The sequence below is a fragment of the Parasteatoda tepidariorum genome, chromosome 10 (assembly GCF_982258835.1).
Source record: "Parasteatoda tepidariorum strain Cologne lab strain chromosome 10, Ptep-v5.0, whole genome shotgun sequence".
NCBI lineage: Eukaryota > Metazoa > Arthropoda > Arachnida > Araneae > Theridiidae > Parasteatoda > Parasteatoda tepidariorum.
The window spans coordinates 48,237,801-48,264,957 of NC_141764.1; the positions used below are offsets into that span (position 1 = coordinate 48,237,801).

General features: G+C 30.6%; 1 protein-coding gene across 3 annotated transcripts in view; it reads right to left on the reverse strand.

Annotated features, from left to right (window-relative positions):
• Window positions 1–27,157, reverse strand: part of LOC107451426 (uncharacterized) — a 67,251-nt gene that overhangs the window by 32,313 nt on the left and 7,781 nt on the right. For all 3 annotated transcript variants that reach the window (XR_006225273.3, XR_015429839.1, XM_043043376.3), the window contains exon 2: window positions 14,004–19,233. Coding sequence is in view for 1 of the 3 variants with exons in the window: in XM_043043376.3 (XP_042899310.2) it covers window positions 14,008–18,840 (4,833 nt within the window). In the remaining 2 variants the exon portion in view is untranslated. The remainder of the gene's footprint in view (window positions 1–14,003; window positions 19,234–27,157) is intronic.

Below are 27,157 nucleotides of genomic sequence, written 5' to 3' on the forward strand. Positions count from 1 at the left end.
GACCTGAACAAGAGAACGATCTATCTCTAGTTCAATACCCCTAGAGGTATGATTTGTTATGGGAACATGGAGGACTTTGTAACCTGACAGATTTAACGTGCACCAGTCACCATTTGCAACTTCAGCCGGCGGGAACTCACGACCTCTTGGACATAGGCCCAACGCCCTATCGTACGCAATTCATTTTAAGATGTAATTGAGTGCTTCACTAGTCAAATTAACTTAACTTATTGAACTATTTTAAGCACTTGACTGCTTCTTAACTATTTATTAGGTTTTATTGCAAAAACATTTTTTCGAATTTCATAATTGTAATGGTATAAAAAGTTGTCATTGAGGTCACATATATATATCAATCGACATTTTGCTTCAGTTAAATGGGAAAATATTTAGGTTTCTCGAAATCTATACTAAAATTTTAATTTGCATTAGAAAATGAGGATATATTTAAAAAAATTTCAACTCAATGGGTTGGGTTATTATGTCAATTCTTAGAGACTTAAATGTAATTATGTTATGTGACCACAGAAACAATTTTTTTATGACTAAAATTTAATTTTTGTTTTTTGGTGAAAACCCTATTGTTTTTGTTTAAGCTTACTTTTCCGAACTTCCCTTTTCATAATACACCAACCTAATGGAAATGATATTTAAAAATTAAAAGTACGAAATAAATTGGCGGTAAAAGAATTGGACTTGAAGAATTTCGTAATTAAGCTATAGAGAAGGCAACTGACAAAAGAAATCACGTCCCATGACTTATGAATCGTGAAACAATTCTAGTTCTTATTTTAAAAGCGTGGAAAAACAGCTGCTTGAAATTAATTTCTTGTGTAAATCGTGATCATCGTGATTTAGAACTCTGCATTTATAGGCTCCCGAGGGCTTATAAAAACATAACTACATATTTTCTTGATTTCACGGAAGAAACGGTAGGAAATCCTTCAGTTTTTCTGCTACTTCACGTTTATAAAACAAGGTTAACTAGGCTTAAAAAAAGTGAAATGACATAAAGAAAAAAAAATCAGCAAAGAAAAAATAAAACTATAATTATGCATTCTTTTTTTAAAAAAATTGAGCTATAAATTTTTTTTAACAGATGATCCGGCGTTAAGCGATGATCCAATCCTGACTTGTGATTTTGAAACCAATCCAGGAAGACAAGGAAACTCCAAGATCAAGTAGGGCAAACTAGCCTTCGGGGATTCTCGGTGACTCAGGGGGTAAAGCGTTCGCCTCCCAATGAGGTGATCCAGGTTCGAATCCCAGGGGTCGCTGGTTGATACGAACTCTGCTTCCGGCTAACACCGAAAACAGCACTGACGTAAATTAACTTCAGTTGGGGGACGGATCATGGGTTAGAATCCCCTTGCTGTCAGGCTAACTGTAGGAGGTTTTGTTCATTAAAGAATCTTCCACAAAGTCTAGTTTGTCCTTATGCTTGATTCAGGAGTTCCCTCTTCTTTTGGGTTGGGTTCAAAATCACAAGGATAGAGTATAAAGTTGAACATTGATAGTCGTAAGCCCAGAATTGGGTCGGTTGCTCAATGCCGGTTGTGAAATAAAATAAAACTAGCTTTCGATGAGGACGTTTTGATGGAACTAACCCCCATGTGAGTTACATGGGGAGGAAAACCACGAAAACCTCCAACGGTTAGCCCGAAGGTGAAAGGATCCATACCCATGATCCGTCGACCACTGTGGATATTTTATGTCAGCAATGTAGCCAGTGCGAGCCGGGAGCAGAATTTGTATAGACCAGCCAATGCTCGGATTTGAACCTGGTTCTCCTCATTTGGAGGCGAACGCCATATCCCCTGAGCCACCGAGGCTAGTTTGTCCCAATGCTTGATTACATGAGTTTGCGATGGCTCTTGGGGATAGAGCATTTGCCTTCCAAAGAGTCGATTTAGGTTCGAAACCCTGCTGTGGTTGGTTTTCTACGAATTCTGATCCTAGCTCCCACCGACCTCAGTGCTTACGCAAAATACCCTTAGTGGAAGGTGGATGATGCAGGGATGTGATTGACAAAAACACAAAAAAGAGGAAGTTTATAACTGTAGTATTAAACGTGCAAAAAAAAAATGATATGAATTCAATAGCCAATCTGATAATGATTACATTATTATCTATTCAAATAAATATAAATAAATGGTAATTATGTTCTTAAATAAAATCTTGATTAAAATAATTTTTTTTTAATAATTTAGATAACTTTGAGTAACTATGCATAAGCAGGATTTTATGTATCACATCATTTTAAAAAACATTTCTTTAATGGTCAAAGGACCTTTATGGACTTTCTCATCAATTCTTTGTTTTTTCGATGGTCTTTTATTAACATGACTGATCTGTAGACTGCGTTTTGCAGACTTTTGATCATCAGTGTTGATAGGACAAGAAAGTTCATTTCTCACACAATTTTTAGAGGCCTTAGATTAAGAATCGCGATGTTGGATTTCAAAATCACGTGAATAAGAATCGCGATGCTTGATTTTAAAATCGCGATGCCGGATTTTAAAATCGCGTGAATAAGGCGATATCGGATTTTAAAATTGCGATGTTGGATTTTAAGATTGCGTGAATAAGAATCGCGATGTTCGATTTTAAAATAGGGTGAATAAGAATCGCGATGTTGGATTTTAAAATCGCTTGAATAAGAATCGCGATGTTTGATTTTAAAATCGCGTGAAAAAGAATCGCGATCCCGGATTTTAAAATCGCGTGAATAAGGCGATATCGGATTTTAAAATCGTGATGTTGGATTTTAAGATTGCGTGAATAAGAATCGCGATGTTCGATTTTAAAATAGAGTGAATAAGAATCGCGATGTTGGATTTTAAGAGTGCGTGAATAAGAATCGCGATGTTCGATTTTAAAATAGGGTGAATAAGAATCGCGATGTTGGATTTTAAAATCGCTTGAATAAGAATCGCGATGTTGGATTTTAAAATCGCTTGAATAAGAATCACGATATTGAATTTTAAAAGCACGAAAATACAAATAGCGGTATTGAATTTTTATGCATAATTTTTTAGAGTCCTTGAATACTTATCGCAACGAGTAATGTTTAAACCGCGTATAAATTCGAATATCGATGTCTGATATTACAACCGCGTGATAACGAATCGCAATATTGAAATTTAAAAATATATCTGAATACGAATCGCGACATTGGATTTTAAACTAGCGGGAATATGAATCGCGATATTGGGTTTTAAAAACGTTTAAATACAAATCGCGATATTGGGTTTTAAAAACGCTTAAATACAAATCGCGATATTGAATTTTTAAATTGCGTGAATGGGAATTGATTTTCAACAAAAGAAAAAAAATTTCAACAAAATATCATTTACTGCATAAAAATTTTTTCCTCGTGGAAATTTATGAAAAAAGAGCGGAAGATATGGAAAAATCTGAAAAAAGCGGAAATCAGCGGATCCGCGGAAGAATCACATCCCTGAGATGGGTACGAATCTCTTTGACGGCGAGCTAAATGTGGGAGGTCTTCGTGGTTTTCTTCTCCGTGTAACGCAAAAGCGGTTTAGCTCCATCGAAACAAGTCCTCCATTAAGGTTAGTTTGTCCCAATCATCTATCCAGGAGTTCCCTTGTCTTCTGGATTGAGTTTAAAATTACAAGGCTACTGAGTTATACCTTTATAGTCGTAAACTTAAAAAATTGAGTCGGCTGTTCAACGCTGGCTACGAAATAAAATAAAACCAGCGATTTTACCGACATGAAATTTAAACACCTTTATGCACGTGATTAAATTGTCAGAAAGCAATTAAGCGACGCTTCCGATAAATCTTTCTAACAACCTGAAATAAATTAAAACCCGGACTAAAGACATCCAAATTTCAAAGGATTCTCTATAAATTTATGCATCATTTACAAATGTAACTCATAATTTTTTCCCCTTCTCTTATGTTATAATTCTCTTTTTCTATAATATCCCTTAGAATCAAAATTCTCTTGTTATAACTCAATAAAAAGATGTAAACAAGCAACATAACATGCAGTGTGATGCCCCGAGAATTTCGTGACTAAAAATTTGGCTACTGGAACCTTCATCGAATATTTTCTGGATACTCAAAGACAAATAATATAAACACGTTCTATTAAGAGAATACAAATTAAATAAAGGAAATATTTTAATTGTGCGCAATTGAATATAAAGGGTTATTCGTGTTATTAAGTATGCATAACTTCAAGCTCCGTTTCTTAAGTAAAATATGCTCAGATATAGAACTATCATTCTTTAATTGATGTAGTGAATCAAACCATGCATCGGTGAATAATCCCGTCATGCTTGTTTCCTTCATGAATGAATCTTATTAATGTAAGACAAACGAATCTCATGCATGGAATCCCTCTTAGTTTTTAATGTGCAAGAATGCACAAAAAATTGAATAAATAAATTAAAAATATAAGTTGTAAGAAACTATTTATCATGTATTTAATTTACGTAAGAGAATTGATTCCTAGGCACCTTGTATAATAAGGCGGTAAAGGTTTTTTTAAATAATTAAGTTTAAAAGAAACTAACAATTACTACTTGGCCTTAAAAAGCATTAGAAAATCAGTCTCTTAATGCCCAAGGGGTCGTTTAAAAAGTACTTACACAATAATGGAGAAATTTTAACCCCCCCCCCTTCGTACATTACCGTACATGTCTTACCCCCCCCCCTTAGAGTACGTACATTTTATTAGTCTACCCCCTTTTTCATAAAAATTAAAATAATTATGTTTTAAGTAAAATTAAATATTCATTTAAAATAATTTATTTTTAATTATTATTCAATTATAATAATTAAAAGTTCCGGGGAAAGTTTGGTGTTTGCAATTTTTTATTTTGCGAGACAACTTTTTTTGAGAACTGATTTACTCATTCTAACAAGTGGTCGCCGTGTGAAAAAAAAAATACAAGAACAAACATATGTATTAATACATGTGTAGGAAAAAGTCAAATTTAAATTTGGTGTATGCTTATAATGTACGTACTTTGTATAATACCTCCCCCCCTCCCCATCGTACAAAACCGTACAAAATAGTAAATCCTCTCCCCCCCCCTTCGGGACGTACGTAGTTTTTGAATGGCCCCCCAAGCACATTTTAACATTCTACAGAGCCGTGAAAGAAAAAACAAATTTAATTTCAAATAAAAAAAATTTTATTGCTTCTCTTTAAAACTAAAAAATGAAGAAAAAAATTACAACTTTTCAAAAACATAACTAAAAAACTTTATTAAAAAAAAACTTCACTAAAATTTTTTTTTTTAAATTCAATTAAAAAAAAACTAGTTTATTTGTGCAAATAAATTTAGAAAAGTTTTGCCTATTTCAACAATCGGGTACATGCTACTCCTGATGAAAGAGACCAATAAATCAGCTAGTTGTGTGTAAACAAAACGGCGTGTTAATGTTACAGGTTTGGGGTTAATTATCACGCTAAATCAACTTTCGGATCAGATTTTATTGGGTACCTGCAAGAGACGTCACGCGTGGATGTTGTACCTGATGGCTGCTGAATTGTGGCGTAAACAAATGCTGCAATGGAGCAACCAATTAGGTTCGATACTCACGCGTGATGTCGCTTGCTGGTACCCAATTCAATTTTTTTAATCTAATTTATTTTTTAATGAGAGAAAACGAGAGTTAAATATGTGACAGAATCTTGTTTCACAAAGAGCTTTATTACTCATTTTAAAATCTACTATCGTTAAAATAGCATTCGCCACATTTATTTAAATGATATAAAACATAAATAAAATTTAAATTCACGTGGAGGCTACAATTAAATTATAAAAATCGCAGTTATCAAAAAAGGTTTTAAAATTTAATAAATCTGATAAAATTGGTGTTATAATATAATAGAGGTTCCCGCGGTCCACAAAAATTTAGAATAAACAATATTATATAGTTACGAAAACCAGGGAAAAAGGAAACTACTACAAACTCTTACGTATACTACACCAATTTATGTTACAAACACCCTGAAAAAGCTGTGAATATTAGGTTTATAAATATAATTAAATAAATAAATAATATAATTGAAAGATAAATGGAATTAAATCCTACCAAACATTAAAACATGCAATTACTACTTCGTATGCATTTATAATCTTATAGCTCGCTCTTGCATTTGTTTAGAAAACTCAAGTTTTAAAAAAAAGGTGTTTCATTTTATTATCAGCATTTATTAGACACATTATCATATCTTTCGTAACGGTAGTTTTGGACGCTATGTTTACACAGCTTTTGGCCTATTTTTACAAATATACTCCCTCTAACATTAAACTAATTTCTTTCCCGGAAAATTTTTTTTTCATTTTTAATACTTAAGACTCAACCGTTTTCTTCATCTGAAACAAATTTTTGCTGCGTCACAAAAAAACGCTGTTTATGACGTAGCACTTGCGACAAGCCATCGAAAATCGATGGTAAACCACCTTATCCAAACTCACGACTAGACATTTTTGTGCCTTTTTTTTTAAGTCATTAGGTGAAAAATAGATCGATTATGAGTTTTTGTGCCAAAACACGTGCACTTGAGCAATTTAGGTTAGTTTTCTTCCGTTGGATTCAAAATATAATACGCACTTATAAGATAAACACTTTTATCCAGTTGTATAATTTTGAATCCCAAAAAGATGTAGAAAAAAACCCTATTATTTTAAAATAGTGATAATAAACGAATTAAAGTATTAAAACATTTGTTTTAAGTAGTACAATATTAAGATATGATCTTGTCTCGTAAGAGCAGTGTGCATTAAGCCTTTACTGAGAAAAAAAAATTCTGGTAATGTTACCATACTGTATGGCAATATGACATTTCTGGAAAGAAAATACATAATTTTGGTTAATAAAACCGAAATATATGGCATTTAAACCATTCATAATTTTTTCTCTCATATGATAACGATTTAACGTGAATTCTAGTTTTCAAAATTATAGTTCATGTTATGTATCACACATTTAGTTAAAAATACAAATCTCAAAAGTAAATTTAACCGAATAAATGATTTTTTTGCCACACTCTAAGGTTTCATGATATAATTACCTAATTGAACCACATTCACCAAATTTTGTCACATAATATAAAACATTTTATAGTTAATTTTACCAAAATCATTACCAAAGGGCTTCAGTAAAAATTACTGAGCTTTTTGGTGTTCCCATAGAGCCAGAAACACGGCAAATTTTACCACTTTCTGATAGTTTTCACCATTCTTTTTCAGTGTGGGTAATCGGCAATTAAGTTTTTGCCTGAATGCAACATAAATAATTTTAATCAAACCACATTGAAATTTCCCACCATTTAAAATTTACATCTTTTTAGGGGACAGGCCGTTACACAATTTGGAGAGAAAAAAATTTGTTTTGAAACTGGTTGGTTCTTTTTGAAGATGGTTCGACAAACACAATGAAAGATTTTGAGTCATTAAAATCTCATTTTGGTTTTCTTGTAATGATTAAACCCACTCAAAATACAAGAATATCAATTTAACACTTAAATAAAACTAATAACTTATTTAGAAAAACTGCCGCTCATTTGCCTTGCAAAAATATAAAAACAAAACGAAAACCACCAGTTGTTAGCTCGAAGGCTAAGGGAGAATTTTTAATCAACACTATGATTAGCGCGTACGCACCTCTGGTGACAATAAATATTCGAAACACGTACTACATAACACGCAAATCATCTGGAATAAAATGTCAATAAGAACAAAAATTATTTATTTACATTTGATAAAAAAATTACATTTGTCAGCAAATTGAAAAATTAATCATTTTAATAAAATATACGCTTAATAATTACGGGCAATGTTCTTACTTTTCGGCACTACTTCGCGATGTAACATCAGAAAATATCGATATTTCGCGATAAATTGCAATATTTTAAAGATTAACTAATCAGGATTTCTTTTAGATTGGTTACCCAAAATAAAATTTATCAACGTATGAACGATAATATCAGTATTATATTCGAGTGCACGATATTATCGTATTCGATATACACCTTAAACGAGAATAATCACGATATTATCGTTGTCGGCAATGATCGTTAATATTATCATTATCGAATATTACGATTTATATCAAGTATTTGATATTTATTGTAAGACAAGATATTTAGATTCGGTCATGAGAAATCATTTTAAAATATCGTTATGGCAAAATTGAAAAAAAAAAAATTTTTTTCCCCGATTTTCGCACTTTGTCAAGGCTAGCTCTAGTTATCACTTTTCATATCATTAACAGAAAAAAAAAGCTTCAAATTCGTCGCAATAAAAAGACAAACTGATCTGGAAAAAAATGTGAGATGTTACTTGATAGTGAGTTAGAAAAGTTTAAATAGAATCTTATATAATAGCTTCTCCTAACTACGCAGTTTGTGTACCGATGCATGACAATCGCTAATTCGAAAGCAACAGAAAACTATTTTCCTCATTGTATTCAGAGTAATCAAAATGATGCATTTATCAGTTACTTTCGTTGACTGTCAGATATTGATACCCACGGATGAATCATATTTTCTATTCAAGTAACACTGATGAATGCAACGGCAAAAGACATTGCTGAAACGTTAAGTTAAACAAAAGCATTATTTTCCAAACCTGTGATAAAACAATAGAACCGTTTTAAAGACAGTAATCTATCATACACCTGCCATTCACAAGCTTAACAAAACAAACATTTTAATTTCTATTCACATTTTTACACTGATTATAATAATAAAGTGCAATTAAATAAAATTAAACGTAAACTGTATAGTAAAAAATACTGACAAATAAACAAAGAAAACAAAAATTCTAATGTAAATAAAATTGTATATCTACTAGTCAAAAATGATTTAATTAATTACAGTATACAACATGAAATTTAAAACAAAATTTTTGATTCAAGAATATCATTGCATTTAATCAGATAAATCTTAGGAAATATTTAAAACATATAAAACAATCACATATTCAGATCATATATATGTTTTTCAAAGAAAAGATAAATCCTGTTTTAATAAATTGATTTACAAATAAATTCTATTAAGACAATATATATATATAAATACAAAAAAAGATATAAAAATTCTATAATTAAAAAGAAATGTAAAGTAAAAACGCTAAGAAAAAAGAGTAGAAGAGTTGAAATGAAGTAAACGGAAAATAATCATCAAAAAGAAAATAATTAAATTCTCCAAACGAATGTTTTTTGTCACGCAAGAAATCGTCTGCATTTTAATACAGAACATTTACAAGCTTAAAAGATGCAGGTACGTATTCAACTCTATTTCTTTAGCAACTGATTAATAAAATAAAAAATGAAAACATTCGTTCCAGGTGAAAGAATCGTTACAAATCGCGATAAATTTAATGACATAACAGAAGAGCATTCTTTTAGAATAAAAAATAAATAAATAATAAGAGCAGTCTTTTGTATTTTTATCAGTGAAAGAAAGTGAAAAGAAACAGAAATGTTGATTTATAGGTAATTTAAATGCTTTCACAATAGAACTGTTTCGGTCGTGAGTTGCATTTTTTTTTTAATACTATGAGATATCCGGAAAAAAATTTTCTGTAACAAAACAACTTTCGAGTTATAAAATAGCAGGTAAATTGTTCAGAAAGACTTTTTAAAACAAACTTTGTTTAATTTAAGAAAAGAAATAATATAATACATGTCAGATTTTTTTAATACTGTCTGTTAACACAAAGTAAAAAAAAAATTTTTTACTTATTTTTCTACCTTTTATAATGTTTCATCAAAAATAAACAAATACGGGAGATATCATTTAGCAAACGGTGCGTATAAAAACAGCATTTTTATTATTAAAATATAATATTACACAAATAGTTTATAAATTATTATACTGTTAAAATATAAATTTTTTAACTACACGAAAAAAAATGTACTTATTTTAAAGCAATCTTAAGCAAAAATAAAAGGCTGAATAAATCTGAGTACAAATTAATAAAGTTATAGTTTTATTTGAAAAAGAAAAAATTTCCTGTTTTACATTAAGATTTATAGATTTTCAAAGCTCTTTTATAAATTAATAGTAAAAGGGAAAAAAATTTTTTTACTTGTTTTTAATAGTAAATTAAAAAAAGTGTTTGGTATAATAAAAATCAAAACTAAGTGTTCCGTATTAGAATTTTTATACACATTTAAAAAAGATTTATATTTTCTGAAAATAATTAACTATAAAAAAAAATTTAATTACGAGATTCAGATAGGTGTTTATAATCAGACGTTGGGGCTATCTTAAAAAAAATTGAATAACTTTAAAAAAAAATTCAATGTGATGACAAACTAGGTTCATGGTTTGATACAGCTGAAAGAATTGACAGAAAATCCGTAACCACAACCAACAACATAAAGTAGGTAAACATATTTGAACAAGTCAATCACATTCGTCTATTTTAAGAGAAAAATAGGAGCTAACTTAAAACAACTTCAATTATTTCTCTTCAAATATTTGTACCCCCTTTTATTCCAAAAAAATTGCCCTGAATTTTAAATCCCCGTTATCGTAAAATACAAACTAATATAGCTTCTACTAAAGTAACACTTAAAATAAAAATGTGAATGTGTTTTAAAAAAATTTTTTTTTGATCATTTTTAAATATTTTGAAACGTTTTATAAATCACATTAGAAATTACAATTTACCAGAAGAATGACTGATTCACTAACAGAAAATTATTTGGCCAAAAGCCGAATGATTCATATCTACAAAATATTTTGATGAACACAAAGGTTAAAATCTGAAGACGGAGAAAGGGGAAGAAAAAAAAAAAGAAGGGATTCATCTATTTGTAGCAGGAATCCATCATTTTGGCAACAAGATTTTGCGGAATGTGGCACTTGGCATTGAGTTGAATAAGATTTTTTTTTCCTTTTTTTCTTTCCCTTAAGAAATAACATTTCGATTCATGACGAGATTTCACATTTTTATGTGTGCGCATTAATATCAAGAATGTATTTTCAGCCCATGTGTCAAAATACATCAAGAGAATGTCATAACTAATCAGTTGTATTAAGACAAGTAGATATCTGATTTTGATAACTTAAAAAAATCCCTAAAAATGACCTTAAAATAGGAAAAAATGTCCTTAAAATAAAAAATAAAAATCATCTGGCCTAACAGCAAGAATTTCAATTTAAAACATCTTTCTTTACTAAAATTTCATATAACATATAATTGCATGAAAACTAAAACAATATAAAGAAAAACTTACTTTTTATTTTTACGAAAATATTAAATTAATGTTTAAAAAAAACAATTACTAAAAAAGAATGGAAAACTTTTTTGATACTTGTACACTGTATATCAATTAGAACTCAGAAGTTGACTTACGCAAATGACAAGATTTAGATGGTTTAGATTTAGGCTATTTTTTAAACAGGCTGTGTATCTTTTTTAAATCAGCTTAAAACCAACAAGGAGTTAAAATGTGTGCAAATTGTAAGAATGAGCTTGTACTTCTAAAAGTGTCACAAATCACCCATAATATTAAAAAGGAATGCCCGAAAAGTACTTAAAAATGAGAAGAAGAAAATAAGTAATCTCAAAAAATGCCATAAGTTGTTCTGATGGGCAAAAGTATCTAAAAATGCAAATTTCATAGAAATTCAGGTCTTAGTGATTAGAATCAAATTTTTAATCATGAAATTTCTTTTTGCATTATGGCTTTTGTTCCCTGCTATAAGAATAGGCTTTAAGAATTTGTGTTTAGAATTCAAGTGACAAATCGCTTAGCCGAACCAACAATTTATGTAAAAAAAAATTCATTCAAGTGGTAAAATAATAAAAACCATTATCTTCAGATAAACATTAAAAGAAAAAATCATTTACCTTAAAAAAATTATCCAGTTTTAATTTTATGAGGAAATAAAGTGTTAACGTAAAAAAAAAAAAAATGAAGATTATAAAATTTTTCTATTTAAAAAATGAATTTATCTTCTTCGCAAGAGGCAAAATAAATAAATATATAAATAATAGTTCAAAGTAATCAAGAAATATTCATCCCCGAAAAATTTTTAAATTTTATTTTTTATTGTTTTATTACAAAAATAATAAAATAACAAATAAAGCCTGTTGTAAGTTTGAAAGCAATTGAATACAACGCTAACAATTATTTAAAAATTAAAAGTTCGTCCAAAAAACACTTATTTAGTATCCGTATATAAAACAATCTCAGAACAGAAATTGTCTCATACGCTTTATTTTTAAATAGTGCAACGTGACATTTAAAATGACGCAATAAGAATTACGCGTAAAAACGCAATAAATGTCGCATACTTTCTTTTGAAAGACCAGTTACAGAAAGCACAATAAACATTTATCCCCAAGAATTCCTGCATTTTCGTTTTTTGTCATAAAATACGACTCTCAGGCACTTAGACCCTGTTTGTTTACTAAAATGATTAGAGATAAAGTCACATTCTTTCAGGCATCTTAGCTTAAAAGCAACCCTAATGTAAACATAGACATTTTAAAAAATAAGAGCAGGTGCTTTTACTTACAATAATATATATATTCAGTGTGATTTGATCTAAATTTCTCAGAGGAATGCATATTGACCTTGAATATTGTTTCATTGAAAACAATGACGAAATATTTATTTTCGTTCTTTTATTCGAAATAGAACACGAGGCAACAGGAAGACTTTTCATCAGTTGATTATCAATATAGTATTCTCTTAGTTTTTAACAATAAACGTATTTTTTAATGAAAATAAATTTACTTAAATTATATGTAATTAAGTGATTGATACTAGAGCAATAATTATAAAAAATTTTATAATTCTAAATTTAAGATAAAAAGTTTGATAAAATATATGAAACGAAGATATGTTATTCAAGAAAAAATCGATTAGTTAAGAATATTAACGATGCAAATTTTGTACAAACAGTAAACAAATTAACATTTTCGCTGTAATCAAATTAATTAATTAAAAAAAAAATGGAAATTTTCAAGAAATAATTTTAAAATATATTTTTAAAGCTAAAATATGCTTTTGTTTATTTTATGTTCAGTTAAAAAAAAAATGAGTTGTTGAAGTTGAAATATAGAAATAAATAACATCAAGTTATGTAAACATCAAAATATAATAAGTATCCTTATTTTGGTAAAAATCCAAAATACAAATTTTTTAAAAAAAAAATTTAAAAAAATATTCGAACATGAATTGCTAATTATTAGATGCTATATAATAATTAGCAAATTACTATAATTTGTTATAATTATATGACTGTTAGGCCCTAACTTAAAATTTTCTACTCAAAATTTTTATAGTACTAGTAGTTCATTAAAAAAATTATATATGTATATAAATTCGAATTTAAAACAAATTAAGTGGTTTCATATAATAGAAGTAAATCAATCAAAAAAATTGTTTCAGTATAAAACTAAGCAATGTATATAATAAAAAATCTATGGATATTCAGTATTGTTTATACAAAAATAAAAGAATAATTAAAAAATATTAATTTTCAAACTAGCATTTTTTTAAAGGAATTCAGAGCTTCATATTAATTGAAAAATTTACGACAATGCAAATAAACTTTTTAATAATAAAAGATCTTAAAAAGCATCATTTTGAAAAGTGCTCATTTCTAAAATAAAAATTATATTAAAAAAAAGACAACAAATGATAAAATATACTTAAAATGATTCTAATAACCATTATATATTAAAATGAAAATTTGCTACAACTTTCTTAGTTGCAAGAAACATCCATATACAAAATATGAGCAATTTAAAAAAAATGGTAGAACAATTTAAGACACATTTTAGTAAATTAAGAAAATCAGGTTTAGAATATATGTAAGCATCAAGAAATTTTTTGAAAAAAACATTTTTCTTTTAACATTTAAAATACAGACTAGAGAATTTTGGTGTTTTTTAATTACGTTTAACATGTCCAATCAACTCTATAGATGAATACTTTATTTACCTAGAACTTAATATTTAATTATTAAGAAGAAGAAAAAGCTTACCCTGCTATCTGGAAGCCGGCCTTTCAAGGCTTCCTTCACGTTTTTTCTTGTCTTCAGGTAGCACCATAATGGATGTGGTAGTCCTCGATCCAACAAATGACGATTCAATCCAAATTACTTTGTTATTGTCCGATGAAAGGCTGATTTCACGATTTTTCTGCATCGATTTAAGATCACCTCTCGATTCCTCTTCATCGTCCCATTCACTGTTATAAATACTCTGGCTATATGAGAATCTTTTAAACTTAGGATCTTTCCGTTTATCCTCAATTGTGTCCGTTGACAGATTATCGATATCATCACCAGTGTCCGCCTGCGGAGATACATCCTGCTCTTCCACGTCCGGCACAATACTGACATCAAACAACTCGCAAGTGTCCATCGACATATTGTTTATGTCATCACAGGTGTCTTCGCCACCAGGAAGTTTACCCAGATCACCGGTATCCATAGAAACCGTTACAGCATCGGCACCTGTGTCATCCAGTGAAGGTGGATCATCTCGACGATCATCCTGAGACGAAGTCCTTCCAAAGGCATCTTCCCCATCAAAAGAAATTCCATTTGCTTCCTCATCTGTGGTAGCGACACTCCACGAAGGTGGAGAAGTCCTTGGAGAGCTAGAGACACCACTACTAGTCGTTGATGTCCTGGCTCTCCAACCAAGATAAGGTTCACGAAAAGCTCTAGCTAGCGCTAAAGATAAGGCAGGTCCATCAGGAGATGGAGAGCTTCTAGACCATGGAATGTTCTCTCGAGAAGACCTCAAAGAATGTATTGGTCTTTTAAGTCCACATGATGCCAAGCTAGACGTAGAAGAAGCTAGGGATTTAGCAGCTGCCCAACCACGCTTTTCTTTTTTACCAGAACCTAATAAAAATCCAGTTTTGGGTTTTTCGGACTGCTTATACCAGGATGGTAATGGTAGGCTCTGCAGAGATCTTTGAATACGCAACTCGTGTTCAGATTTCGCTCGGCCAGAGTCATCCAAATCGTCTTGACTTTGATCCAAATCTGAGTCTTCTATAGGTAAAGAGCTTTCACTATTTTCTGGTTCACCTAAAGCACTCGTGCTCCTCCACTTATCATCGTTTTCAAAAAGTGGAATATCAACCACGTCCACATCAGTTTCTAAATAAGTCATGCTTTGACTTCTGCGGCCTAAGTGCTTGCGACAAGACTGAACATAGCTAGCCCATGCATCATCTGGAGTACTACCTCTCGATGATATCGAGTCACCATATTTTGACTCATCATCTCTGGCTGGACTTTCTCTTTGAGAGGATGGAGTTCTCTCTCTAGCCCACTGTTCACTAACGGCTTTTTCTATTGCTACAAGATCAGGAACACTAGTCACAATGCGAGCACGATCATTCTGTGCTTGAGATACAAATTGTTGGAACTTGGTATTACTATCCACTTTAGGTGCTGATAAAGAAGCCTTGTTATCCAGATACTGTTTCCTGGCAATCTCAGCACGACTAGCTTTCACTGTTGGAGATGTCACGCGATGATACACTGGTGGGGGTAACGGAGGTTTTGTTAAAGCAAGTTTATATCCTGTGATGCGGTCAACAGCTTCAGGATCAGGTGTGAATTTTTTTCGTGGCAGAGAAAACTTTTTTTCTGGAGGTTTAGGTTTCCAAGCAACACCGTTCGTTAAAGGTTTTTCAATTTTTTTGGTAGTAACCACCGGTGTACCGTTACTTAATTTTTGTTCAGTTTTGAAAGGATTAGCAGAATCTCGAACTTCTATTTTCGGAGATGGCGATTTTAAAATCCCATTCGGCACAGTTTTTGTAATTTCTGGAGTATCTTTTGGAACTGGTGTAAAACTTTCTCGCCAATCAACATTTTCAGTGACAGGCGACAATTCCTGGCACCAACCGACTCTGGCATCTGAAACTGGAGATCGTCTCTTAACCTGCGAAGGCGAGGTTCCAACATGAGCTCTTTTACTTTGGCGTTCTTCAGTCAAACGAACCCTTAAATCAATGCCAACTGGCCGAGCGACCATTTTATGGCCGGCCGGTACCACACTGGCATGCACTGACACGAGTTTGACAGGTTCATCACTAAGTTCGAGAGAAGAGAAAGTTCTATACTTCGGTTGCTTCTTCCACCGTCGGAAGTCGTCGTCATCGTCACCGTAAAAGCTATCATCGGAAGGCACGTCGAAAACATCGGGATCGAGTTTGAAGCGCAGATTTTTCACTTTTGTTGGAGTCTCGCCCTTGCTCGGGCTCAGAACGGCAGCTTCCCCTTCCATGTTGGGGGAAGAATCAGAGTGAGGATGCTGAGAATGTTTATCCGCATCCTCTCTCTCCGAAACAGTGACGTCACAGCGCCGGCGCTGTTCTTCATCCTTTTCCCAATGCTCTAACTCGGAAACACTAGCCAAGACATCGCGCAGGATGCGATCCCACTCCCCGTCAATCGATGCTCCAGCTCCTCCACTCCCATTCACGGATGAGGATTTTTCTTGAAAGAACTTCATTCTCGCGCGTCTTTCTTCATCCCGACTTAGAAGAGCTTTTAACCGGCTCACACGGGGGGATGAAGGCTCAGAAGAAACAAGCGGCCGCTCCGCAATTTCATTCAATTCTTTAATAGTCGCATCTAAACTTTTCCTCTCATCCGGCATAAATTCCTCGTAAGTGGGTCTGAAAAACTCATCATTTTTATTTTCGTTATATTTAGAATCCATAGTGACCACTGTTTTGACCATTCCATTGCTGCAAGTGGTATCCGATAGCCAAACATTTGACGTATCAAGAGTAACGCTACTCGAAACGCGCGTTCCACCGTTCTTCTGTATCAACGTTTCGCTAGTAATAGAAGTTTCGATTATGCATGAAGTATCTACTCCGCCATCCGACCTCTCGCCCGACCGCCGGTCCATTTGCCAACACTCCAAGCGAGCCTCTCGTTCATCAGCCGTTCGAGTGCGTGACGTAGAACATTCCCCCTCTCCTTCACATTTTACGTCACGATCGTTTGTTGTAGTGCCGCCGCTCCCCGCCACCCCCTCTTTACAGTCGATCAAGCTTTGGGAGCTATTAGATCTTCTCCCTATTGTATAGGTTTGCTTCGTTTCAAGAGCAAACGATAATTCTTCGTTTTTTCGCGGCGTCATCACTACTTCTTCCTTATCACCACTTTCTTGGAATTCTTCCAAATTCTCCTTCATCGATCTATGTTTCGGGATGCTCACTTTGGGGTAATTTATCGACATTTTCACATCAGCAGTTCTACCAATGCTAGAAGAAGCACGTGTGGGTTCGTCATAGTTGACATCTTGACACTTGTTCCCGCCATATGTTGTTCCATTGATTTCGACCGATAACAGCATCGGGGCATTTTCTTTTTTAAGCGTTTTCTCTGTAAACACTGAATTATATTTTTCGTTCACATTAATATTTTTATTAAACGTTTTATTTAATATTTCTTTTCTAACTTGTTCGAATTCCGTAACATTTTTTGAACCATTTTTAGAATTTTTATTTGGAAAATTTTTGTCGGTATATTCATCAGCATTTAATAAATTGCTATTTGATTTTGAGCCATTAATTGCTTTAGTTTCTATTTTATTATTTTCAATTTGATTGAAATCGATGCTTTGAGTTTTCTTATTCATATTATCTTTGGATAGAATTTTTTTACTGATTGTTGCATTTAAAGATTTTTCATCTTCGAAAATAGTTTGCTTTCCTTCACTTCCAGCAATTTTATCCTCTTTTGCACCGAAACTATCAGGCTTTTTCAAACTAGGTGCTTTTGTCGTGTTTGTGTTCAATTTATCATCAGCGTTATTGGTTATTGTATAATCATGACCGATTATTTCGTTTCCATTCTTTACTGTATCTTGTTCTTCTGAAATTGTATTTTTTAACGTATTTTTGTCCAAATTGCCATAATCAAAACTGGTTATTGCATCCTCGCTATTTCCTAAATCTCGTTTTTCAGAAATACCAGCTTTTACAGTATTTATGCTCCAATTCTCATTATCAGAATCTGTTTCATTTAGTTCCATTCGGGATGCAATAGCTTCTAAATTAAGGGTCTTCTGATTTTTTTCTATTTCGAAGGCGGTTTCACAAGTCTGCACTTCAGCGTCAGCCGTACAACTAGGTGTCTTGGAAACAAGGCAAACTACAACATTCTTCTCAAGTAAATTACTTTGCGTTTTGCCAGCACATTCAGCATCTAAAAATCTATCATTAATATAAATGTACTTCTTGAAAACATGAGAGCTATTTCGAGAAAAATTACGATAAATATATGGGTATTTAAATTTCATTAATTGATGGAACTGAACTGAATTGACGCTGATTCTAAATCGCAATGCTTCTCTTGGATCCGGTTTGGGAAAATATACCAATGGATTTCCCAAAACAGGAAAAGGCCGTCCGAATGTAACTTTTTCCTTCAGACAAAGTCCAATATTGAGCTTTGAATATCTACCATCCAAATCGATCAGTTTTACTGTGACACCACTCGAATCACTAACACGAGGAAGTGCAAAAACCAGAGCATTAGATTCTTCCTCCTCGTTTGATTTACGATATATCGATGGGAAACTAAATACCGATGTATCGATTATATCTGTTGGTATTTCCAGCTTCAAAACATGCCTTTGAATGGTGCCACTGCATTCTTGCAATTCATTCCGACAAGTGACATTCTGACCTACAGAATAATGTTCGATTGAGTCCTGGGGTGGGGTGCGATTCGGACGTTTGTTCCACAGCGTAACACAGAAAGCAAATAGCGCCCCTGTTGCGATCGCAGTGGCGAAAGGGCTGAGTGGCCACTGGACGCCCAGCCCAGTGTCCATGTCAATCAGGTGCCATAAGACGAGTGAGAAAAAATTTACCTGACAGGAAGAACTCAAGGAATGTTATCTTTTCATAACTCATAAACCACCTTAGAATCGTGACGTACGCATCATTATTAATCCGGATAAGTGTCGATATACGTGTTCTAGAAAAAATAATGTTCTGATTTGTTCTTATGATCAGGAAACGAAAAGAACGCGATAATTCACTTTATTATTTGCCTTCTCACCACCTTGACTTCCTCTTCGCACTTGAAGTACTAAGCTACTCTTCCGTCTGAACGAAATCGAAAATCAGTCAATTGAGAAATGAGGAAAAATATTATCCCTTTTAAGGTGACCTTTCCTTTTACTTTGAGTAACGTCATTTACATAAGTAGTGCAGTAGTGCCACTGAAAGACAAAAATAGATATTAGGTAATTTAAAACATAGTGAGAGCATTTGTTAGAATTAAGCAAAAATATAACAGCTTGTTATCTTAGAATTAAAACAATTGTTAATTTTCTTTTTTAAAATTTTCTTATTATAAAAAAAAATTAATTTTCTTATTGTGAGCCGCAGGGGATCGGCTTCCAACAAGGTGATTCGGGTTCGAATCCCAGCGATGGCTGGTCGATACGAATTCCGCATCCGACTTGCACCGACCACAGTGCTGACTTAAAATATCTTCAGTGGTAGACGGATTATGTCTTAGAAGACATTAAATACTAAACTTAAAAACACAATGCATTTTCTATCCAATAATAATAATTTAATAAAATTTTAATCTTATTAAGATTATGGACTGCCTACTTAAAAATATATATATATTTTGTCTTACATAAAAAAAATATATATTTATATATAAAGTACTTATTTTGTCTTACATGATCCATTTCATTCATGTAAAAAAAATTTTTTATTCTTTTTCCTTTTTCTTTTTATATCTCTTTTTCAATTATTTTATGTACATAACAAAATTTGCTTCATTTATTGTTTCTTTTTTTAAGCAAATGTGATGCACACCTTTGTCATCTGTAAGACTTTTGGTTGTTGTATCCTAAATTTTATTGTAAAAATTATCTACAGCAAGCTACTATGTACTATGCAATTTTATTTTAATAAATACCAGCTGATCAGGCTTGCTCCCGGGACTGTGGCGAGCTGGACTCGTAGCCAGACGTGAACTATACGGATAAGGGTTTTGCAAGCCTAGGTACGTGTCCACGTCTGGAGGAAAGGAAGAAAAAAAAAGTCCCCTTGCCATCAAACTAACCATGGGAGGTTTTCGAGGGTTTTCCTTTCCATGTAACGCAAATGCGGGTTAGTTCCATCAAAAAGTCCCACACAAAGGCAAATTTCCAGCAATACTTGATCCAGGAGTTCCCTTGTCTTCTGGATTGGGTTCAAAATTACCAGGCTATGGAGTTGAATATTGGTAGTCGTAAATCCCCAAAAATCGGGTCGGCTGTTCAACGACGGTTATAAAATAAAATTTTTGTATTATGTTTTTAAAAAAATCAGAAGCACACTTTATAACAGTGACCACGAAAGTAACTCAAGAGTGGGGGGGGGGGCTCTCCCCTTATATGATATAGATATATATACGACCCGGGTTCGAATTATCAGAATCTCACAATCAAGAATTCGAACTTGAAATTTTAACTTCATAATTCAAATTGTTTTAAAATAAAATAAATAAAAGAAATTGTTAACATTGTTTAAAATAACATTAATAAAAGAATTATCAGAACTTCACAATCAAGAATTCGAACTTGAAATTTTAACTTCATAATTCAAATTGTTTTAAAATAAAATTAATAAAAGAAATTGTTAAAATTGTTTAAAATAACATTAATAAAAGAATTATCAGAACTTCACAATCAAGAATTCGAACTTGAAATTTTAACTTCGTAATTCAAATTGTTTTAAAATAAGATTAATAAAAGAAATTGTATGCGTGTAAATTATTTATCTCTCATTTAACTTTTTTTTTTTTATTCTGTTACACAGTTTTCTTTTTTCTTTTTTTTTTTTTTTTTTAAATTATGCTCGCTGGGAGATTTGAAGCCAAGACTTTCCCCATCGGTCAGCAATAGGGACGTATATTTTTTTTCTGCTGGAGGATGAGTAAGAGATGATGGTAGCAGTTTTCGCCATGAAAATGTTAAAGATCGCTTGAAATAGATAAATTTTTTTACCTTAAAAATTCAGACGCAAAAAAAAGTATATATTTTTTTTAATTGTAAATTTAATGACACAACTATTGAGTGAAAAATTGTAATATTAGAAAGGACTGTGTGCCTACCAGGTTCCGCGGTCCTCGTGCTACACATTGCTTAAATCTATTTTGTAACTAGTATTCAGTTTCTTTGATTGCAATATGTAACAAAACCGTTATGAGGTGATTAACGAGTAAGGGGCCGTTCAAAAAGTACGTACATCCCGAAGGGGGGGGGGGATTTGCTATTTTGTACGGTTTTGTACGATGGGGAAGGAGGAGGTATTATACAAAGTACGTACATTATAAGCATGAATAATTTAAATGAATAAATTATTTTAAAGAAATATTTAATTTTATTTAAAACGTATTTATTTTAATTTTTATGAAAAAGGGGGGTAGACTAATAAAACGTACGTACTCTAAGGGGGGGAAGTAAGACCTTATGTACGGTAATGTACGAAGGGGGGGAGGGGGTTAAAATTTCTCCATATTTACGTACGTACTTTTTGAACGGCCCCTAAGAGGTCTATACACTGTTATAAGCATTTTCTTTGTAATGTATAGTTCAATAATGCACAGTAAATATTCTCTCGATGTTATAATAAGTTATTTTCATTATTAAAATTTTTTTTCAGTTCTGCATAGACATTTCAAAAAAAAAAGTTTAGTAATTACTAAATAAAATCTTTGTAGTTATAACTGTTACGAATATGTTAAAATGCTTATATATTCATATCTATTAGGACAGATTTCAATGCGGTAACTTTTAATTCTATGGTTTGAACGGAGATTTAACCTTCTTCAGGGTGAGAAATTAGCGCTTTTCCAGACATACTTCGAAAGTATACATACTAAAGAATACGTATATGTAATAATACGAGAGGGCAGCATTGAGGTCACGTGTGTGTAATCTTGGGCCGCTAGAATTAGAAAAGCTCGTTTCATATGTCGTGAAGGGAGAATCACGAGATGACGGTACTGAAAGGGTTAAATAAATTAACAGTTAAATAGTTTAGTGGAATTTCAGGCAATTTGATTAATTTAATCATTACTGCAATGAATTTTTTCATAGATCTACAGGAAAGATTTCGGATGAGTTTGATTTAGATTTTTTCTTACAACTAAACTATTAACAATACTCCAACATCGTTTATTATTTTTTTACGTTTCGAACATTTTTAAAAGACTACAAAAACTGAAATATTATAAAAAGCTTAAATTAAACAGTGAGATTTTTGCTCAAAAAATTTGTTTAGTTACTGTACATTATTAAGGAGGTGATAGTTTCAGTAATACTAAATTTTTGCTATATAAATATTTTATTCTACCCCTCGTTGTAATAAATTAGGGTTTAGCCGACACTGAGAAAAAAAAGTATGGTCCAAACTACCAGAATATGGTAAAATTTACTGTGTTTCCGGCTCTACGGGCAAGGTAAATGTTTTCGAATGGACGTCCGCCCAGGGCAGCCAAAAATTCTGGACTAATTAATATATATTTTTTTAATTACAACATGAAACTTTTTGTCCTCATTCAACTTTTATGTCATAGAAATGAATTCGATTAAAAATTTAAACTATTGTCGATTTGTGAGTGTGTGTAGAGCAATCCTTAAGAACTGCTGCGGAAATTGTCAAGAAAAATGAAAAGCAGTGTTAGCATGATTTAAAAAATTTTAATTAAAAAAAATCCTTGATTTGAATCACATGATTTTTTTATAATCATAGATTTATCTAAAAAATATTATGTATACAGTATTCCATTAGCTAATATATCATACCTAAAGCTGTGATAATAAACCATTGATATCAAATCTCATAAATAAATGTTTTATTCATAAAATCAAAAAATAAGTTAATAAATTAAGAAACAAAATATTATTCCTTTTTTAAGAGCTTAAATATAGATAAGAATGAAACTTTTAAATTATAACTTTTCATTATTTATTTCATATCATTTTCATATTCTAATGTGCTCAATATAATAAATAATAATTAAAATAATTTGCTGTTTTATTATTATTAAATCTATTTCAATTATACCTATTTAATTCTATAGACATTTATTTCAATACAAGTAATTTTAAAACTTATTAAATGTCTACTTGATCTGTCTACTTGTTCTGCCGGGAATAATTTATTTGTGAAAATGTTTTCTGGTCTGAATTGATTAAATTTTCATTCGACAAGTTGATTCTCTGCCTTTGCGATTCATTAATGTTTTTAATTTGATAAAAAAATACTACCTGACTTTGTTTATTCAGTAATTAGTTTGCAATAATTAAATAATAATATTAAACTTTTTATTATAAGTGGTATTTAGAATTAGTCGCAGTGTTATTAAATCATTTCAGTATTATTTATACATTTTGTCAGAGTTTTGATCGTTAAACGCGAAAGCAATAAAAAAATGTGATTACAATAAAAAAAATTCTATGTTTGATATATACTTTGTTAAACAAATCATGATAAAATGCCCCAATGTTTTGTCCAGGGCCGCTAAAACCCTACGCATGTCCTGTCTATGGGAACATCAAATAGGTTTGTAATTTTTTCTGAAGCTCTTTGGTAATGATTTTGGTAAAATTAACAATAAAATATGGTTTTATAACATGTGATTAAATTTGGTAAACGTGGTAATTTTATCTTGATGCCTTTGAGTATGTATGACACAAAAACTATTTATTTGGTTAAATTTACTTCTACAGTTTTGTATTTTTTTTTACTATTTGTGTGGTAATAAGATCAATAATTTTGAAAACAAAAATTTCCGATAAATCAATATCGTATAAACGGAAAAAATACCAAATGAATGGTTTAAATACCGCATAATCCACAATTATGTTTTTTTTTTTAAATTTTTTTATTTATTTATTTATTTTTTGCTAGAAATGTCATTACTATACAGTACGGTAATTTTACCAGAATTTTTACCTCCGTGTAATAATCATTTATTTTAATATCCCGGTACCTAATGCTTTAATAACTAAAATATGAACTTATCAATAAAAAAAAATTATTTTACCTAGGCAGTTAAAAAAAAAAAGCAACGTAAGTTGGTAAAAAGATAAACATATTTTAATATTAACCCATTCCGGAATAATACTACGCACGGACTAATGTTGCCACAGTGAAATAAAAATTACCTTTATAAAAAAGTGGTAGGACATTTTTCCTTATCCACATTTTACTTTTTCTTATTTGCCTACCATTTCTGTTTTAAAATATCGATGCTGCATAATTTTAGATTAGAATACATGATACCAATATATGATGGTAATCACAAATAAGTTGTTTCTAAAGGATAAATTTCAAGAATTAAATATATGAGCAACCAATCACTAATATTTTGAAAAAATTTCCCTGGCACTTAAGCTTAAATGAGTTAATCTATGTAAATATATTTTACAGTCATGACAGCAATTTAATCTTACCAGTTTAGATCGGTTTTATGGTCAGTATACTAGCAATAGTTTCCTGAATATTACTAACGAAATATGTTGACTTACATCAACCAAAATTAACGTTTCTAAGCATATTTTCAAATGGGCTAATATTTTTAAAAAAGATTTTTTTTCCCTTGAATCCTCGCTTTATTGATTCGAAAGTACCTTTAAGTACCTATTCAAACTGCCCAAATTCTCTTTTATTTTATTTGAATGGATACTTAACTATTTCTTTGATAATAATTATAATATAATAATTACATAATTAGGTTGATATAAGCAATTTTATGAATTTAATTGCATAATTTATGTTCATTATCTTGGATAAAAATTTAATAAATTTTTTATTAGTGAAATTATACATTTAGTATTTTATTAGCAAAATTATGCATTTTCAATAAAAGCACAAATAAATCATAATAACTAAAATTTTATTAAGCTCATGGAAATAAAATTATATAATAATTTATCAGGTCACGGGTAATTAAGATCGAAAATATTTATTGTCCCACAGTACTTCATAGAAATTTGAGTGTTTTAAGATAAGTTTTTTTCCCTTTAATGACACTAATTTCTGTTTTGGAGTGCTTTCCCTCCCCAGTTTCAAAATTCTTTGGAGGTTTATCTTCGTTTTATCATGTTTTCTTCGTTCATCAAGAGCTTCCGTTGTTTTTAGGCTCAGGGTCATTTTTAATCGAAATTGGATCTTTCATCTTTTTATCTTCCCATTAAATAGAAAAAAAAAGGTGAAAAAAGTAGTTTGTTTTTCGTAGCCTAATTACTGGAAAGTTTTTATATATATTAAAATATAATTTACATTTTTAGGCTTGCTGTGTTACCGAAACAGTTAAAAACATAGTGATTTTTTTGTAATATGGGGTTGGCAACAAAATTTCCGTCATTTTTTGAAATTTTAACATTCCAAATATCATTAAATGTTTTTGACTTAACGTTTTAGAGCATTCGAAAGTGGGTGTTTCATTTTTTTATACCAAAATCTTTGTTTATTGTTTATTAATTTATGTTAATTTTTAGATCATTAAAATAGAAATTCAACATCTTTTTATTTATTTTACTTTATGACCCGTGTTGAACAGCCGCTCGATTCTGAATTTACGACTCCCAATACTCCGTAACCCTGTAATTTTGAACCATAAGTAATTTTCAAAAGAAATTTTACTCTATTTAATTGACATAGAGAGAAAACTGAAAATGAATAAAAAGTAAAATTGAAAAATAAGTTACATTTGAAATACAGGAAACGAATTAAACACATAACTTAAAATATCGTTTCCTCAAATAACCAAGTTATTAAAAAATAAAGTAGGATAAAGTTTGCATGAAAATATTGGAAAATCTTTAACAACAAAATTCTTTATATCTATGTATAGAAATTCTCTTTCAATGTATGTTATTTAAATTTATTTTTATTTAACAAAATAAATCTTATAAAAAAATTTAGAAAAATCACTAGAAATAAGAGAAATAGCTAAAATAATACTTGAAATAATATACATTATTTTTATTTAAATATAATTTTAAGCATATACCAAATATTCATTAGTATTATTAAAGCTAGATTGTAATTATAAACTGTTTAAAAGATTGTTTTATTATTCGAAATTTCTTCTTGAAATAAAATGTCTTTCGTTTTTGTTACTTGGTTTCGATGAAATCCCATTTCCTGCGAGGCGGTTTTTTCCACAGTGGAAGAAATTTACTATCCTTGCTACACAATAAGATTTTATCATACAAGTTTTATAATTAGTTAGCACAAGAATTTCCAAATTAATATAGAATATTTAAAATTCTGGTATTCAGCAAACTAATTATAGAATAATAATTCTTGGTAAAGAACAGTGGAAAATAATATTTTCCTCTTAATAAAATTGAAATCAAAATTTTGTGATTTTGATGATAAAATTGTTTAAGAGGTTTAAAAATTAGTTAAAAAAGAATCTTCTAATTCAATTTAAGCAATTAAAATTCTGTCAGTTAACCTATATTTAATTATGGAATAATTTTTTAAAGACTAATAGAAAATAATATTTTCCATTCTGAGATTAAAATTTAATAAAAATTTTTCTCATGTTGCTTATGGACGATATAGTTTTACAAAAGTTTATTTTTCTAACTAGTTATCATAAAAGCTTCTGAATCAATGCAAGGACGATTATAAAATTCTATTTTTTAACCAATATTTTACTACAGAATAATTATTCCTTTTAATGGATTACAGAAAATAACATTTTCATCTTTCTAAAATTGAAATCAAATGAAAAATATACTGATATTATTAACGATGATAAAAATTTTACAAAATTTTATTCTTTATAGAAAAATTTCAAACATTTTGCATATGAATACAACTTTTCTTTCAAATTGCTTTACATCATTAATTTATAAGTTGTTTATAATATAATACATAATGTAAAATTTTGTTAGCATAAGAATTTTTGAATAGCTATAAAACAATTAAAATTCTGGTATGTAACCAATATTTAACTATAGAATAATAATTTGTTTATAAAGGATTACTGAAAATGATCGTTTTACTTTTCTAAAATAAAAATTGAACAAAAAGAAAAGACAATAAAACGTACACAAAAATGAAAGACAAATACCAGCACAATTAAAGCGTTAATGATTGTATTTTTTATTATTTATT